Genomic DNA, 18,957 nt, shown 5'->3' with positions numbered 1-18,957 from the left:
TGATAATCTCAGAAGGATCTTCATGGGGGGTGTACTGTGATAATCTCAGAAGGATCTTCATGGGGGGTGTACTGTGATAATCTCAGAAGGATCTTCATGGGGGTGTACTGTGATAATCTCAGAAGGATCTTCATGGGGGTGTACTGTGATAATCTCAGAAGGATCTTCATGGGGGGGGTACTGTGATAATATCAGAAGGATCTTCATGGGGGGGTGTACTGTCAAAATCTCAGAAGGATCTTCATGGGGGGGTGTACTGTGATAATATCAGAAGGATCTTCATGGGGCGGTGTACTGTGATAATCTCAGAAGGATCTTCATGGGGGGGGTGTACTGTGATAATCTCAGAAGGATCTTCATGGGGGGGTGTACTGTCAAAATCTCAGAAGGATCTTCATGGGGGGTGTATTGTGATAATCTCAGAAGGATCTTCATGGGGGGGGTACTGTGATAATCTCAGAAGGATCTTCATGGGGGGGTGTACTGTGATAATCTCAGAGGATCTTCATGGGGGGTGTACTGTGATAATATCAGAAGGATCTTCATGGGGGGGTGTACTGTGATAATCTCAGAAGGATCTTCATGGGGGGGGTGTACTGTGATAATCTCAGAAGGATCTTCATGGGGGGGTGTACTGTGATAATATCAGAAGGATCTTCATGGGGGGGTGTACTGTGATAATCTCAGAAGGATCTTCATGGGGGGGTGTACTGTGATAATCTCAGAAGGATCTTCATGGGGGGTGTACTGTGATAATCTCAGAAGGATCTTCATGGGGGGTGTACTGTGATAATCTCAGAAGGATCTTCATGGGGGGTGTACTGTGATAATATCAGAAGGATCTTCATGGGGGGTGTACTGTGATAATATCAGAAGGATCTTCATGGGGGGTGTACTGTGATAATCTCAGAAGGATCTTCATGGGGGGTGTACTGTGATAATATCAGAAGGATCTTCATGGGGGGTGTACTGTGATAATCTCAGAAGGATCTTCATGGGGGGGTGTACTGTGATAATCTCAGAAGGATCTTCATGGGGGGTGTACTGTGATAATCTCAGAAGGATCTTCATGGGGGGTGTACTGTGATAATCTCAGAAGGATCTTCATGGGGGGTGTACTGTGGTAATCTCAGAAGGATCTTCATGGGGGGGTACTGTGATAATCTCAGAAGGATCTTCATAGGGGGGTGTACTGTGATAATCTCAGAAGGATCTTCATGGGGGGTGTACTGTGATAATCTGTGAAGGATCTTCATGGGGGGTGTACTGTGATAATCTCAGAAGGATCTTCATGGGGGGGTGTACTGTGATAATCTCAGAAGGATCTTCATGGGGGGTGTACTGTGATAATCTCAGAAGGATCTTCATGGGGGGGGGGTACTGTGATAATCTCAGAAGGATCTTCATGGGGGGTGTACTGTGATAATCTCAGAAGGATCTTCATGGGGGGTGTACTGTGATAATCTCAGAAGGATCTTCATGGGGGGTGCACTGTGATAATCTCAGAAGGATCTTCATGGGGGTGTACTTTGATAATCTCAGAAGGATCTTCATGGGGGTGAACTATGATAATCTCAGAAGGATCTTCATGGGGGGTGTACTGTGATAATCTCAGAAGGATCTTCATGGGAGGGGGTGTACTGTGATATTCTCAGAAGGATCTTCATGGGGGGGTGTACTGTGATAATCTCAGAAGGATCTTCATGGGGGGTGTACAGTGATAATCTGTGAAGGATCTTCATGGGGGGTGTACTATGATAATCTCAGAAGGATCTTCATGGGGGGGTGTACTGTGATAATCTCAGAAGGATCTTCATGGGGGGTGTACTGTGATAATCTGTGAAGGATCTTCATGGGGGTGTACTGTGATAATCTCAGAAGGATCTTCATGGGGGGGTGTACTGTGATAATCTCAGAAGGATCTTCATGGGGGGTGTACTGTGATAATCTCAGAAGGATCTTCATGGGGGGTGTACTGTGATAATCTCAGAAGGATCTTCATGGGGGTGTACTTTGATAATCTCAGAAGGATCTTCATGGGGGGGGGGGTGAACTATGATAATCTCAGAAGGATCTTCATGGGGGGTGTACTGTGATAATCTCAGAAGGATCTTCATGGGGGGGGTGTACTGTGATATTCTCAGAAGGATCTTCATGGGGGGGGGGTGTACTGTGATAATCTCAGAAGGATCTTCATGGGGGGTGTACAGTGATAATCTGTGAAGGATCTTCATGGGGGGTGTACTATGATAATCTCAGAAGGATCTTCATGGGGGGGTGAACTGTGATAATCTCAGAAGGATCTTCATGGGGGTGTACTGTGATAATCTGTGAAGGATCTTCATGGGGGGTGTACTGTGATAATCTCAGAAGGATCTTCATGGGGGGTGTACTGTGATAATATCAGAAGGATCTTCATGGGGGGTGTACTGTGATAATATCAGAAGGATCTTCATGGGGGGTGTACTGTGATAATCTCAGAAGGATCTTCATGGGGGGGTGTACTGTGATAATATCAGAAGGATCTTCATGGGGGGTGTACTGTGATAATCTCAGAAGGATCTTCATGGGGGGTGTACTGTGATAATCTCAGAAGGATCTTCATGGGGGGGGGTACTGTGATAATCTCAGAAGGATCTTCATGGGGGGGTGTACTGTCAAAATCTCAGAAGGATCTTCATGGGGGGGGGGGTACTGTGATAATCTCAGAAGGATCTTCATGGGGGGGGTGAACTATGATAATCTCAGAAGGATCTTCATGGGGGTGTACTGTGATAATCTCAGAAGGATCTTCATGGGGGGGTGTACTGTGATAATCTCAGAAGGATCTTCATGGGGGGTGTACTGTCAAAATCTCAGAAGGATCTTCATGGGGGGGTACTGTGATAATCTCAGAAGGATCTTCATGGGGGGGTGTACTGTGATAATCTCAGAAGGATCTTCATGGGGGGTGTACTGTGATAATCTCAGAAGGATCTTCATGGGGGTGTACTGTGATAATCTCAGAAGGATCTTCATGGGGGTGTACTGTGATAATCTCAGAAGGATCTTCATGGGGGGGGGTACTGTGATAATATCAGAAGGATCTTCATGGGGGGGTGTACTGTCAAAATCTCAGAAGGATCTTCATGGGGGGGTGTACTGTGATAATATCAGAAGGATCTTCATGGGGCGGTGTACTGTGATAATCTCAGAAGGATCTTCATGGGGGGGTGTACTGTGATAATCTCAGAAGGATCTTCATGGGGGGGTGTACTGTCAAAATCTCAGAAGGATCTTCATGGGGGGTGTATTGTGATAATCTCAGAAGGATCTTCATGGGGGGGTACTGTGATAATCTCAGAAGGATCTTCATGGGGGGGTGTACTGTGATAATCTCAGAAGGATCTTCATGGGGGGTGTACTGTGATAATATCAGAAGGATCTTCATGGGGGGTGTACTGTGATAATCTCAGAAGGATCTTCATGGGGGGGTGTACTGTGATAATCTCAGAAGGATCTTCATGGGGGGGTGTACTGTGATAATATCAGAAGGATCTTCATGGGGGGGTGTACTGTGATAATCTCAGAAGGATCTTCATGGGGGGTGTACTGTGATAATCTCAGAAGGATCTTCATGGGGGGTGTACTGTGATAATCTCAGAAGGATCTTCATGGGGGGTGTACTGTGATAATCTCAGAAGGATCTTCATGGGGGGTGTACTGTGATAATATCAGAAGGATCTTCATGGGGGTGTACTGTGATAATATCAGAAGGATCTTCATGGGGGGTGTACTGTGATAATCTCAGAAGGATCTTCATGGGGGGTGTACTGTGATAATATCAGAAGGATCTTCATGGGGGGTGTACTGTGATAATCTCAGAAGGATCTTCATGGGGGGTGTACTGTGATAATCTCAGAAGGATCTTCATGGGGGGTGTACTGTGATAATCTCAGAAGGATCTTCATGGGGGTGTACTGTGATAATCTCAGAAGGATCTTCATGGGGGTTGTACTGTGATAATCTCAGAAGGATCTTCATGGGGGGGGTGTGCTGTGATAATATCAGAAGGATCTTCATGGGGGGGTGTACTGTGATAATCTCAGAAGGATCTTCATGGGGGGTGTACTGTGATAATCTCGGAAGGATCTTCTGGGGGGGGGGGGTACCTTTCTCCTTTGGTGCATCCAGGAGGAATCCCCCAACTTGTTAGTGAGTTACTGCACCAGAACCTCAGATGCTTAGGGGCACATGGGAAAGTATTATAGTACGGGGGTACAGAGGGCATTATTACAGTAGAGGGGCAAAGAAGACAATGTTATTGTGTGTACTATATGGGGCACTACTACTGTGAAGGGCAATACAGACGGGGTATTTGTGCTGGAGAAAATATTGTCCAATTCTGTGGGGACGGACTGTGTTGTGGAAACAAGGGGGGGGGTTGATCTGGGGGTCGCGCTGCTCTCATGTTGATGGATGGCCTTTCTGCCTCTACAGACTGTCATAGAGAGGAACAATCCGCACAAATGTCTTTGCAGTGTTGTGGACGGAGAGAATGTGGAGTTTGATGTTGTGGAAGAATTCTGTGGAGAAGGTTCTTGGCCAGGAGATGTCTTCATGGCGGTCCGGGCCAGATGGAGAAGAAAAAGAAAAGTGGACGACTCTGATGAGAGAAGACGCCCCTTGTAGTCACCGGAGGTCACTGCAATCACCTATATTGTCTACAATAGCCTGTGTACAGCACGTGTCTACTATACGGTCACTGGTGTTTTGTACAATGGATTCAGTCATTCAGTAACAATATAGCGGTAGAGTCAGTAGCCATGGTGTGGAGGAATTATATGTGGAGGTTTTTGTAACCTCTAATTGTATGATTAGGGAGGGAAGTGGCAAAACAGTAGGTACTTCCCTGATACAGGGTATGTAGTATGATATATACATGGTACAGGGTATGCAGTATGATATATACACGTTACAGGGTATGTAGTATGATGATATACATGTTACAGGGTATGTAGTATGATATATACACGTTACAGGGTATGCAGTATGATGATATACCTATTGCAGGGCATGTAGTATGATATATACATGTTACAGGGTATGTAGTATGATGATATACCTATTACAGGGTATGTAGTATGATATATACATGTTACAGGGTATGTAGTATGATGTTATACCTATTGCAGGGTATGTAGTATGATATATACACGTTACAGGGTATGTAGTATGATATATACACGTTACAGGGTATGTAGTATGATATATACATGGTACAGGGTATGCAGTATGATATATACACGTTACAGGGTATGTAGTATGATGATATACATGTATACAGGGTATGTAGTATGATATATACACGTTACAGGGTATGTAGTATGATATATACACGTTACAGGGTATGTAGTATGATATATACACGTTACAGGGTATGTAGTATGATATATACACGTTACAGGGTATGTAGTATGATATATACATGGTACAGGGTATGCAGTATGATATATACACGTTACAGGGTATGTAGTATGATGATATACATGTATACAGGGTATGTAGTATGATATATACACGTTACAGGGTATGCAGTATGATGATATACCTATTGCAGGGTATGTAGTATGATATATACACGTTACAGGGGTATGTAGTATGATGATATACCTACTGCAGGGTATGTAGTATGATATATACATGTTACAGGGTATGTAGTATGATGATATACATGTATACAGGGTATGTAGTATGATATATACACGTACAGGGGTATGCAGTATGATGATATACCTATTGCAGGGTATGTAGTATGATATATACACGTTACAGGGTATGCAGTATGATGATATACCTATTGCAGGGTATGTAGTATGATATATACATGTTACAGGGTATGTAGTATGATGATATACATGTTTACAGGGTATGTAGTATGATGATATACATGTATACAGGGATATACATGTTACAGGGACATATTGCAGGGTGTGTAAGGTATGAGGGCGGCCCACAGGGGGCAGTCTTTTATTCAGTATGTTCTAGATGTCGGGCAGTCACGACGCGGTACCATATCTCAGGCCAACTCACCGAGATTGCGCATGCGCACTATCACAACCTTCAATCTCCGCCTCATTTTTCCGCATGCGCGCTATTGCCAGGGACACCCATGGTACGTCATCGCCTTTCGGCACCTGCGCAGTAGGTGGATGGCCGCGCCCTGCCCCGCAGCCCGCGCATGATGCCCTGACCGCAGCCCCGCCCCTTGTGAGATGTGAGCCTGCGCAGTCCCCGCCCCTCTGGGACGTCAGTTATGGCCGGCCTCGTGCCATATATAAAAGGGCGGGGCTGGCGGGACGAGACTCCGCGCGCGCACCAGCCGAAGCCGCACGAGGCAGCTACACCCTCCGACGCCCGAGAACACCCGAGAGCCGCCCGCCATGTCCTGGGACGATTACATTAAGAATCTGGTGGGGCCTGATGTGCAGGACGCGGTCATCTGCGGCTTCAACCCGTGCTGTGTGTGGGCCGCTCACCCATGTGGGAGTCTGAGCAAGATCACGGTGAGTGCGGGGCCTGTGCTCGGGTGAGGCGGGTGTGTGGAGACTCAGCTGCTCCCGGGCTCCTGTCAGGCCTCAGTGATCTGGGCCCCGCCCCTTATGGGGTGTTATCCTATATGTATTATGGCAGTATGGGGCTGATACTGTGAGCTGCTCTAATGGTTGTATATAGATCAGGCTCCTCCTACAGTAGGGTGTTATATGGTCTCTGTATATCACAGGCTCCTCCTACAGTAGGGTGTTATATGGTCTCTGTATATCACAGGCTCCTCCTACAGGAGGGTGTTATATGGTCTCTGTATAGTGGAGGGTGTTATATATGGACCCCAGCATATAATATAGGCTCCTCCTACAGGAGGGTGTTATATGGCTTCTGTATATATCACTGGCTCCTCCTATATAGGGGTGTTATATAGACTTCTATGTATATTAGGTTCCTTGTGTTGGGGTGTTATATGGGCCCCTGTATATAAGTCTCCTCTTAAATTGGGGTGTTTGTGTACATATGTGTAGCTCCTCTGTTGTGTCGAATGAGTTTCTGTATATAAGGCTCCTCCCATGTTGGGGTGGTATATGGTATAGACTCCTCCCATGTTAGGGTTGTATACATGCTTCTGTTCTATAGGCTCCTCCTCCATTGGGGTTTGGCCAAACTTATTGCAAACTCCTGTGTTGGGCCCCATAGTATAGATCCGCCTACATTGGGGTATGGGGCACCTGGGGAGTATAGGGTCCGCCTACATTGGGGTATGGGGCACCCTTGGGAGTATAGGGTCCGCCTACATTGGGGTATGGGGCACCATTGGGAGTATAGGGTCCGCCTACATTGGGGTATGGGGCACCCTTGGGAGTATAGGGTCCGCCTACATTGGGGTATGGGGCACCCGGGGAGTACAGGGTCCGCCTACATTGGGGTATGGGGCACCCTTGGGAGTATAGGGTCCGCCTACATTGGGGTATGGGGCACCCTTGGGAGTATAGGGTCCGCCTACATTGGGGTATGGGGCACCCTTGGGAGTATAGGGTCCGCCTACATTGGGGTATAGGCCTCAGTACATCTTGGTGGCTCCTATATGCAGGGTGTCATATGGACACCCATATATAAGGCTCCTCCCATGTTAGGGTGGGTGCCCCGGTTGTCCCTTAAGGGTTCAGGGATCACGGTGAGGGTTCTCTGGTTATTGGTGGCTTGGTCTTTATAGAGATGTAGGGGAGTAGTTGGGCGGCCGGCGGGGAGTAGCTGGGCGGGCGGCCGGCGGGGAGTAGGTGGGCGGCCGGCGGGGAGTAGCTGGGCGGGCGGCCGGCGGGGAGTAGGTGGGCGGCCGGCGGGGAGTAGCTGGGCGGGCGGCCGGCGGGGAGTAGGTGGGCGGCCGGCGGGGAGTAGCTGGGCGGGCGGCCGGCGGGGAGTAGGTGGGCGGCCGGCGGGGAGTAGTTGGGCGGGCGGCGGGGAGTAGTTGGGCGGCCGGCGGGGAGTAGTTGGGCGGCCGGCGGGGAGTAGGTGGGCGGCTGACATGTGGATTATCTGGTGGCCCGGCTTCCTGTGACGTGTGCGGGGCCACAGCTGCTGCACTTCCTCTTTCCTGTATTGGGGATGGAGTGTAGTCCTGTGAACTCCCTTGTACTGCGGCCCTGGGGGATGCTATGGGCCCCTCTTGCTGTTTGTCATGTTGATTTCTTGTATTTGGTGTGGCCCTTGGGGCCCCTACTGCTCTGTAGTGGTCGTCTACACTTTTCCATACTAGTTTTGGCCCCTGGGCCCCTCTAGTTGTGCAGTAGTCGTGTGCTTTATGTGGCCCCTCTTGGTGTGGAGTAGTCCTGTACTCTATGTGGCCCCTCTTGGTGTGGAGTAGTCCTGTACTCTATGTGGCCCCTCTTGGTGTGGAGTAGTCCTGTACTCTATGTGGCCCCTCTTGGTGTGGAGTAGTCCTGTACTCTATGTGGCCCCTCTTGGTGTGGAGTAGTCCTGTACTCTATGTGGCCCCTCTTGGTGTGGAGTAGTCCTGTACTCTATGTGGCCCCTCTTGGTGTGGAGTAGTCCTGTACTCTATGTGGCCCCTCCAGCTGTGCAGTAGTCCTGTACTCTATGTGGCCCCTCCAGCTGTGCAGTAGTCCTGTACTCTATGTGGCCCCTCCAGCTGTGCAGTAGTCCTGTACTCTATGTGGCCCCTCTTGGTGTGGAGTAGTCCTGTACTCTATGTGGCCCCTCTTGGTGTGGAGTAGTCCTGTACTCTATGTGGCCCCTCTTGGTGTGGAGTAGTCCTGTACTCTATGTGGCCCCTCCAGCTGTGCAGTAGTCCTGTACTCTATGTGGCCCCTCGGTGTCCAGTTCTGTGCTTTCCTAGATATGAGGTTGATGACTTATCTCCTGACCGCTGAAGAATGTGGCCCCTGAAGGGTTAATGGCGGCTCGGCCCCTAAGGCTCCTGGCTGTGTAGTTTCTCTGGTGTGGTAGTAGCCCCGCCCTCCTGAAGTGTGGCCCCAGGAATGCCCTAAGGACTCCTCTACCTGTAGATTGGTGGCAGGAGATTCCTGGGGGGGGGGGGGGGGGACGACTTGGGAGTGGCCGGTCAGTGGGTGTGAGGACTTGTTATGGGGGGTCGTGGGTGTGAGGACTTGTTATGGGGGTTCTTTACATTTTAGAAAGCAATGCCCCTGCTGCAGAACAGTGTAGTTCTCCGTGCAGTAGAGCTGTGACTGTAATCTGCCCCTGTGAGGGGTTGTAACATTAGACTGATGTGCGGCTGTACAGCTGGAGTTGTCCTCGGTGTAGCAGAGCTGTGTTTATCCGGGGGGGGGGTGATGTGCGGCTGTACAGCTGGAGTTGTCCTCGGTGTAGCAGAGCTGTGATTATCCGGGGGGGGTGTGATGTGCGGCTGTACAGCTGGAGTTGTCCTCGGTGTAGCAGAGCTGTGATTATCCAGGGGGGGTGTGATGTGCGGCTGTACAGCTGGAGTTGTCCTCGGTGTAGCAGAGCTGTGATTATCCGGGGGGGGGGGGGTGATGTGCGGCTGTACAGCTGGAGTTGTCCTCGGTGTAGCAGAGCTGTGATTATCCGGGGGGGGGGGAGATGTGCGGCTGTACAGCTGGAGTTGTCCTCGGTGTAGCAGAGCTGTGATTATCCGGGGGGGGTGATGTGCGGCTGTACAGCTGGAGTTGTCCTCGGTGTAGCAGAGCTGTGATTATCCGGGGGGGGGGGGGGAGATGTGCGGCTGTACAGCTGGAGTTGTCCTCGGTGTAGCAGAGCTGTGATTATCCGTTGGGGGTGAAGTGCGGCTGTACAGCTGGAGTTGTCCTCGGTGTAGCAGAGCTGTGATTATCCGGGGGGGGGGGGGGGAGATGTGCGGCTGTACAGCTGGAGTTGTCCTCGGTGTAGCAGAGCTGTGATTATCCGGGGGGGGGGGTGATGTGCGGCTGTACAGCTGGAGTTGTCCTCGGTGTAGCAGAGCTGTGATTATCCGGGGGGGGGGGGGGGGTGATGTGCGGCTGTACAGCTGGAGTTGTCCTCGGTGTAGCAGAGCTGTGATTATCCGGGGGGGGGGGTGATGTGCGGCTGTACAGCTGGAGTTGTCCTCGGTGTAGCAGAGCTGTGATTATCCGGGGGGGGGATGTGCGGCTGTACAGCTGGAGTTGTCCTCGGTGCAGCCGCTTGTTACTTCTTTGCCTATAAAAGGATAAGTGCAGAGTAATAGGAAGTGGCGGGGGTGGGCGCCCTGCAGGAAGTGAGCGGAGGCTGCGGCTCCTCGGCCTCTTCCTGCCGATTTTACCCAGTTGATGCAGACGCAGCCTCATGGCTGATAACAGGGAGCGGTAGGGACTGAGCAGGGTCTCTATCGGGGTCACCTTCATGTCTTCCTTCAGTAATGGTGACTGACCCCTGACCTGTATCTGCCTGGTACTTGTAGTGCCCTCTTGGTCTCATCAGTGAGGGGAGGAACCTGGGATGTACTGCAGGGGCCACTGCCTTGTGTGTGTGATCTGTAGGGGCCACATACCCCACATTCCTGCAACATGATGGGACAGGCCTGGAACTGCTGCAGCTGTCACCCTGCGGGCTCAGGTATAGGCAGCTGTGGGCTTAGGGCCGGGTACCATCCTGGGGAGGAGCGGTGCTGTGGGCTTGGGGCCGGGTACCATCCTGGGGAGGAGCGGTGCTGTGGGCTTAGGGCCGGGTACCATCCTGGGGAGGAGCGGCGCTGTGGGCTTAGGGCCGGGTACCATCCTGGGGAGGAGCGGCGCTGTGGGCTTAGGGCCGGGTACCATCCTGGGGAGGAGCGGTGCTGTGGGCTTAGGGCCGGGTACCATCCTGGGGAGGAGCGGCGCTGTGGGCTTAGGGCCGGGTACCATCCTGGGGAGGAGCAGCGCTGTGGGCTTAGGGCCGGGTACCATCCTGGGGAGGAGCGGCGCTGTGGGCTTAGGGCCGGGTACCATCCTGGGGAGGAGCGGCGCTGTGGGCTTAGGGCCGGGTACCATCCTGGGGAGGAGCGGCGCTGTGGGCTTAGGGCCGGGTACCATCCTGGGGAGGAGCGGCGCTGTGGGCTTAGGGACGGGTACCATCCTGGGGAGGAGCGGCGCTGTGGGCTTAGGGACGGGTACCATCCTGGGGAGGAGCAGTGCTGTGGGCTTAGGGACGGGTACCATCCTGGGGAGGAGCGGCGCTGTGGGCTTAGGGCCGGGTACCATCCTGGGGAGGAGCGGTGCTGTGGGCTTGGGGCCGGGTACCATCCTGGGGAGGAGCGGTGCTGTGGGCTTGGGGCCGGGTACCATCCTGGGGAGGAGCGGTGCTGTGGGCTTGGGGCCGGGTACCATCCTGGGGAGGAGCGGTGCTGTGGGCTTGGGGCCGGGTACCATCCTGGGGAGGAGCGGTGCTGTGGGCTTGGGGCCGGGTACCATCCTGGGGAGGAGCGGCGCTGTGGGCTTAGGGCCGGGTACCATCCTGGGGAGGAGCGGCGCTGTGGGCTTAGGGCCGGGTACCATCCTGGGGAGGAGCGGCGCTGTGGGCTTAGGGCCGGGTACCATCCTGGGGAGGAGCGGCGCTGTGGGCTTAGGGCCGGGTACCATCCTGGGGAGGAGCGGCGCTGTGGGCTTAGGGACGGGTACCATCCTGGGGAGGAGCGGCGCTGTGGGCTTAGGGACGGGTACCATCCTGGGGAGGAGCGGTGCTGTGGGCTTAGGGACGGGTACCATCCTGGGGAGGAGCGGCGCTGTGGGCTTAGGGCCGGGTACCATCCTGGGGAGGAGCGGTGCTGTGGGCTTGGGGCCGGGTACCATCCTGGGGAGGAGCGGTGCTGTGGGCTTGGGGCCGGGTACCATCCTGGGGAGGAGCGGTGCTGTGGGCTTAGGGCCGGGTACCATCCTGGGGAGGAGCGGCGCTGTGGGCTTAGGGCCGGGTACCATCCTGGGGAGGAGCGGCGCTGTGGGCTTGGGGCCGGGTACCATCCTGGGGAGGAGCGGTGCTGTGGGCTTGGGGACGGGTACCATCCTGGGGAGGAGCGGCGCTGTGGGCTTAGGGACGGGTACCATCCTGGGGAGGAGCGGCGCTGTGGGCTTAGGGCCGGGTACCATCCTGGGGAGGAGCGGTGCTGTGGGGTTAGTGCCGGGTACCATCCTGGGGTGGAGCGGTGCTGTGGGCTTGGGGCCGGGTACCATCCTGGGGAGGAGCATTGCTTGGGGCCGGGTCCCATCCTGGGGAGGAGTGGTGCTGTGGGCCCCTGTACATCCTGGGGAGGAGCGGTGCTGTGAGGTTAGGGCCGGGTACCATCCTGGGGAGGAGCAGCGCTTGGGGCCGGGTACCATCCTGTGGAGGAGCGGTGCTGTGGGGTTAGTGCCGGGTACCATCCTGGGGTGGAGCGGTGCTGTGGGCTTGGGGCCGGGTACCATCCTGGGGAGGAGCATTGCTTGGGGCCGGGTCCCATCCTGGGGAGGAGTGGTGCTGTGGGCCCCTGTACATCCTGGGGAGGAGCGGTGCTGTGAGGTTAGGGCCGGGTACCATCCTGGGGAGGAGCAGCGCTTGGGGCCGGGTACCATCCTGTGGAGGAGCGGCGCTGTGGACTTAGGGCCGGGTACCATCCTGGGGAGGAGCAGTGCTGTGGGCTTGGGGCCGGGTACCATCCTGGGGAGGAGCGGCGCTGTGGGCTTGGGGCCGGGTACCATCCTGGGGAGGAGCGGTGCTTGGGGCCGGGTACCATCCTGGGGAGAAGCGGTGCTGTGGGCTTGGGGCCGGGTACCATCCTGGGGAGGAGCTGCGCTCTGGGCTTGGGGCCGGGTACCATCCTGGGGAGGAGCTGCGCTCTGGGCTTGGGGCCGGGTACCATCCTGGGGAGGAGCGGCGCTCTGGGCTTGGGGCCGGGTACCATCCTGGGGAGGAGCGGTGCTGTGGGCTTAGGGCCGGGTACCATCCTGGGGAGAAGCGGTGCTGTGGGCTTGGGGCCGGGTACCATCCTGGGGAGGAGCGGCGCTCTGGGCTTGGGGCCGGGTACCATCCTGGGGAGGAGCTGCGCTCTGGGCTTGGGGCCGGGTACCATCCTGGGGAGGAGCTGCGCTCTGGGCTTGGGGCCAGGTACCATCCTGGGGAGGAGCGGCGCTCTGGGCTTGGGGCCGGGTACCATCCTGGGGAGGAGCGGTGCTGTGGGCCCCTGTACCATCCTGGGAAGGAGCGGTGCTGTGGACTTAGGGCCGGGTACCATCCTGGGGAGGAGCAGTGCTGTGGGCTTGGGGCCGGGTACCATCCTGGGGAGGAGCGGTGCTGTGGGCTTGGGGCCGGGTACCATCCTGGGGAGGAGCGGTGCTGTGGGCCCCTGTACCATCCTGGGGAGGAGCGGTGCTGTGGGCCCCTGTACCATCCTGGGGAGGAGCGGTGCTGTGGGCTTGGGGCCGGGTACCATCCTGGGGAGGAGCAGTGCTGTGGGCCCCTGTACAGGGTGCAGCCGGTCCTCACCCTAATCTGTCCCAGGGCCAATCCCCTCCAGATCTGTAACGTCTCTTCTCTCTCCAGCCCGCAGAGATCGCCGCTCTGGCCGCTGAGGATCGCACCAGCTTCTACACAAACGGCCTGACGCTGGGGGGGGTGCGCTGCAGCCTCATCCGGGACAACATTAACGACTCCCACACCATGGACGTCAGGACGAAGGCGTCAGAGGGGCCAACGTATAACATCACCATTGGGAAAACAAATTCAGGTGGGTCCCTGTGTATGGTGGGAGTAACCTGCTCTGCCCCCTGTTGGTCAGGCCCTGTGTATATATAGTGGTGGGAGTAACCTGTTCTGCCCCTGTTGGTCAGGTCCTGTGTATATATAGTGGTGGGAGTAACCTCCTCTGCCCCCTGTTGGTCAGGCCCTGTATATATATAGTGGTGGGAGTAACCTGCTCTGCCCCTGTTGGTCAGGCCCTGTATATATATAGTGGTGGGAGTAACCTGTTCTGCCCCCTGTTGGTCAGGCCCTGTATATATAGTGGTGGGAGTAACCTGCCCTGTATATATAGTGGTGGGAGTAACCTGTTCTGCCCCTGTTGGTCAGGCCCTGTATATATATAGTGGTGGGAGTAACCTGTTCTGCCCCCTGTTGGTCAGGCCCTGTATATATAGTGGTGGGAGTAACCTGCCCTGTATATATAGTGGTGGGAGTAACCTGCTCTGCCCCCTGTTGGTCAGGCCCTGTATATATAGTGGTAGGAGTAACCTGCTCTGCCCCCTGTTGGTCAGGCCCTGTATATAAAGTGGTGGGAGTAACCTGCTCTGCCCCTGTTGGTCAGGCCCTGTATATATATAGTGGTGGGAGTAACCTGTTCTGCCCCCTGTTGGTCAGGCCCTGTATATATAGTGGTGGGAGTAACCTGCCCTGTATATATAGTGGTGGGAGTAACCTGTTCTGCACCCTGTTGGTCAGGCCCTGTGTATATATAGTGGTGGGAGTAACCTGTTCTGCCCCTGTTGGTCAGGCCCTGTATATATATATAGTGGTGGGAGTAACCTGTTCTGCCCCCTGTTGGTCAGGCCCTGTATATATAGTGGTGGGAGTAACCTGCCCTGTATATATAGTGGTGGGAGTAACCTGCTCTGCCCCCTGTTGGTCAGGCCCTGTATATAAAGTGGTGGGAGTAACCTGCTCTGCCCCCTGTTGGTCAGGCCCTGTATATATAGTGGTAGGAGTAACCTGCTCTGCCCCCTGTTGGTCAGGTCCTGTATATATAGTGGTAGGAGTAACCTGCTCTGCCCCCTGTTGGTCAGGCCCTGTATATATAGTGGTAGGAGTAACCTGCTCTGCCCCCTGTTGGTCAGGCCCTGTATATATAGTGGTAGGAGTAACCTGCTCTGCCCCCTGTTGGTCAGGCCCTGTATATAAAGTGGTGGGAGTAACCTGCTCTGCCCCTGTTGGTCAGGTCCTGTATATATAGTGTTGGGAGTAACCTGTTCTGCCCCCTGTTGGTCAGGCCCTGTATATATAGTGGTGGGAGTAACCTGCTCTGCCCCCTGTTGGTCAGGTCCTGTATATATAGTGGTAGGAGTAACCTGCTCTGCCCCCTGTTGGTCAGGCCCTGTATATATAGTGGTAGGAGTAACCTGCTCTGCCCCCTGTTGGTCAGGCCCTGTATATATAGTGGTAGGAGTAACCTGCTCTGCCCCCTGTTGGTCAGGCCCTGTATATATAGTGGTAGGAGTAACCTGCTCTGCCCCCTGTTGGTCAGGCCCTGTATATAAAGTGGTGGGAGTAACCTGCTCTGCCCCTGTTGGTCAGGTCCTGTATATATAGTGTTGGGAGTAACCTGCTCTGCCCCCTGTTGGTCAGGTCCTGTATATATAGTGGTAGGAGTAACCTGCTCTGCCCCCTGTTGGTCAGGCCCTGTATATATAGTGGTAGGAGTAACCTGTTCTGCCCCCTGTTGGTCAGGTCCTGTATATATAGTGTTGGGAGTAACCTGTTCTGCCCCCTGTTGGTCAGGCCCTGTATATATAGTGGTGGGAGTAACCTGCTCTGCCCCCTGTTGGTCAGGTCCTGTATATATAGTGGTGGGAGTAACCTGCTCTGCCCCCTGTTGGTCAGGCCCTGTATATATAGTGGTGGGAGTAACCTGCTCTGCCCCCTGTTGGTCAGGCCCTGTATCACCTCATCACATGGAGGTCCAGCACCTCCCTTAGGGGAGACTTATCAAAACCTGTTCAGAGGAAGTGTTGCCCATAGCAACCAATCACATCAGAGGCCTTTTCAAAAATGAAAGTGATCTGACTGGTTGCTATGGGCAACACTCCTCTGAACAGGTTTCCTCTCCCTTTAGTATTGTCGGGCCCCTCGCTGTGTGGCCCCTCATGTAACCCGCTCTTCTCTCCCTTTAGTCTTGTCGGGCCCCTCATGTAACCCGCTCTTCTCTCCCTTTAGCCTTGTCGGGCTCCTTGCTGTGGCCCCTCATGTAACCCGCTCTTCTCTCCCTTTAGTCTTGTCGGGCTCCTCGCTGTGTGGCCCTCATGTAACCCGCTCTTCTCTCCCTTTAGTCTTGTCGGGCCCCTCGCTGTGTGGCTCCTCATGTAACCCGCTCTTCTCTCCCTTTAGTCTTGTCGGGCTCCTCGCTGTGGCCCCTTATATAACCCGCTCTTCTCTCCCTTTAGTCTTGTCGGGCCCCTCGCTGTGTGGCCCCTCATGTAACCCGCTCTTCTCTCCCTTTAGTCTTGTCGGGCCCCTCATGTAACCCGCTCTTCTCTCCCTTTAGTCTTGTCGGGCCCCTCATGTAACCCGCTCTTCTCTCCCTTTAGTCTTGTCGGGCTCCTTGCTGTGGCCCCTCATGTAACCCGCTCTTCTCTCCCTTTAGTCTTGTCGGGCTCCTCATGTAACCCGCTCTTCTCTCCCTTTAGTCTTGTCGGGCCCCTCATGTAACCCGCTCTTCTCTCCCGCAGCTTTCGTCATTGTGATGGGAGGAGAAGGCATCCACGGGGGGACGGTGAATTCTAAAGCACACGCCATGACCAAGTATCTGCGAGAACGGAACATGTGATCTGCCGCCATGACTACTGATCCAGCTGCCAACATCGGACCAACCAATGAGTTCTTGTCTGCCCCTCCCCCTCCTGCCTTTTGGTTTTTTTATCACTTTCGCTTCCCCGGTCATCACAATGAACGATTTATTTTTTTTTTTGAGAAAAGAAAAAGGAAATTTATATCTGGTTTAAGAATAAAAAAAAATATGCCATATGTGGTGTAGTGTCGTGTGTCCGGGGGTCAGACTACAGGGCCACTGTAGGGTTAATGTAACCTGGTGTGGGGGGCCCTAGGCTGCAGCGGTATCGTGTAGGGGTCATACTACAGGGCCACTGTAGGGTTAACGTAACCTCGTGGTGGGGGCCCCAAGGCTGTGGCGGTACTGTGTAGGTGTCGTGTGTCCGGGGGTCATACTACAGGGCCACTGTAGGGTTAACGTAACCTCGTGGTGGGGGGCCCCTAGGCTGTGGCGGTATTGTGTAGGTGTCGTGTGTCCGGGGGTCAGACTACAGGGCCCCTGTATGGTTAATGTAACCTCGTGGTGGGGGCCCCTAGGCTGTGGCGGTATTGTATACGTGTCTTGTGCTCATACTGGCCCTCGGCTCCTGTGACCCCACTTATCACTCAGTTGGGGGCCCCACTGGTGCCTTCAGCTAGTGTCTTCTAACCAGAGGGCCTCCAGCTCTTGCAAAACTACAACTCCCATCATGCCTGCACACACCCTGGTTGGGTAACACTGGTCTAAGCACTTGTCAGGGGCCACTTCAGTTTATCCTGACCATGCAATGGATGGGACCCCTCCTGGAGTGTCTGCTTGTGACAGGCTTCTCACTTCCTTATGACAACACTTCCTGTCATGACATGGCACAAAGACTCCGGATAACAATGACTGTTGTGTCCTGCTTGGCCGGATTCCAGACCCTGCTTTCTACATCCTGGGGTGATTCAAGTCCCTCATCTGGCAGGAAGTGTTGTCATAGGATCTGATGCAGACTTCAAGCACAAGCTCGCATATAGCTTCCTGGTGCTGCAGGGTGTAGGGTGTCCCTGCAGGATTGACTGGTCAGACCACAGTGTAAGGTGTCCCTGCAGGATTGACTGGTCAGACCACAGTGTAAGGTGTCCCTGCAGGATTGACTGGTCAGACCACAGTGTAAGGTGTCCATGCAGGATTGACTGGTCAGACCACAGTGTAAGGTGTCCATGCAGGATTGACTGGTCAGACCATAGTGTAAGGTGTCCCTGCAGGATTGATTGGTCAGACCTCAGTGTAAGGTGTCCCTGCAGGATTGATTGGTCAGACCACAGTGTAAGGTGTCCCTGCAGGATTGACTGGTCAGACCTCAGTGTAAGGTGTCCCTGCAGGATTGACTGGTCAGACCTCAGTGTAAGGTGTCCCTGCAGGATTGATTGGTCAGACCTCTGTAAGGTGTCCCTGCAGGATTGACTGGTCAGACCACAGTGTAAGGTGTCCCTGCAGGATTGACTGGTCAGACCTCAGTGTAAGGTGTCCCTGCAGGATTGACTGGTCAGACCTCAGTGTAAGGTGTCCCTGCAGGATTGACTGGTCAGACCTCAGTGTAAGGTGTCCCTGCAGGATTGATTGGTCAGACCTCAGTGTAAGGTGTCCCTGCAGGATTGATTGGTCAGACCTCAGTGTAAGGTGTCCCTGCAGGATTGATTGGTCAGACCTCAGTGTAAGGTGTCCCTGCAGGATTGACTGGTCAGGTCTACAGATGAGGTGCTCCTTTGGGGTTGATTGGTCAGGTCTATGGAGAAGTGAGGTGTCCCTGTAGGACTTGGTCAGGTCTGAGGTGCGGGTTCCTCAGTCTGTAATGGAGGGGGTGACTGTAGATGTACAGGAGGTGGGGACGGAGCTGCTCCCCCTCTGGTCTCCAGTGATGTCTCGGGTGTACAGCCGGAGCATGGACCACAAGAACATGGCTGCCAACTGCTCCAGGATTGTCCTGTCGGAGGGCCGTCTGGACCTGTAGGTGTTGCTTTAGCCATTGTGACTGGTTTGATACATCTTTAGTGTAAAGGAAATGGACTCTGCAGGGGAAGGGGGTGGAGCCAGACTACAATGTAGTCAGAGGTAGGTCCAGAACAAACAAGTGTACGGCCAGGAATGTGCGGCTTCATAGTGAACATTAGAGATGAGTGAAGTTAGTGATTTGATTCATCCTGCGAACTTTATCCTGTAAAAATTCAGCTTTCTGGTGGCTGGAAAAGGTGGATACAGTCCTAGGAATCTCCAGCCACCGGAAAGCTGAACTAATTGACGCCGAGAAGTCTATCGAATCCCAGTAACTTTGCTCATCTCTAGTGAACATGGCCACTGCAGTGAAATGGCATGACAGGCTAGGCTGGGTGGTCTCTGGATGTACAACCAGCTGGGTGGGCATGCTGGGAGTTGTAGTTGTGCACAAGTGTTTAAATCTGCAAGTG

The 18,957-nt window shown here is 54.0% G+C and overlaps 1 protein-coding gene across 1 annotated transcript; it reads left to right on the top strand.

Moving 5' to 3' along the window:
* Positions 1–6,326: 6,326 nt before the first annotated feature.
* On the top strand, positions 6,327–16,722 carry LOC130311709 (profilin-1-like). Its single transcript, XM_056552509.1, has 3 exons — positions 6,327–6,545; positions 13,534–13,717; positions 16,428–16,722. Exons 1-3 carry the CDS (start codon positions 6,423–6,425, stop codon positions 16,523–16,525), a joined length of 405 nt encoding a protein of 134 aa, XP_056408484.1. The 5' UTR covers positions 6,327–6,422; the 3' UTR covers positions 16,526–16,722.
* The last annotated feature ends 2,235 nt before the right edge of the window (positions 16,723–18,957 follow it).

The sequence above is a fragment of the Hyla sarda genome, unplaced genomic scaffold (assembly GCF_029499605.1).
Source record: "Hyla sarda isolate aHylSar1 unplaced genomic scaffold, aHylSar1.hap1 scaffold_166, whole genome shotgun sequence".
Classification (NCBI taxonomy): Eukaryota; Metazoa; Chordata; class Amphibia; order Anura; family Hylidae; genus Hyla; species Hyla sarda.
The sequence above is the reverse complement of the archived record's forward strand: the minus strand, read 5'-3'. Positions and strand labels throughout refer to the sequence as shown.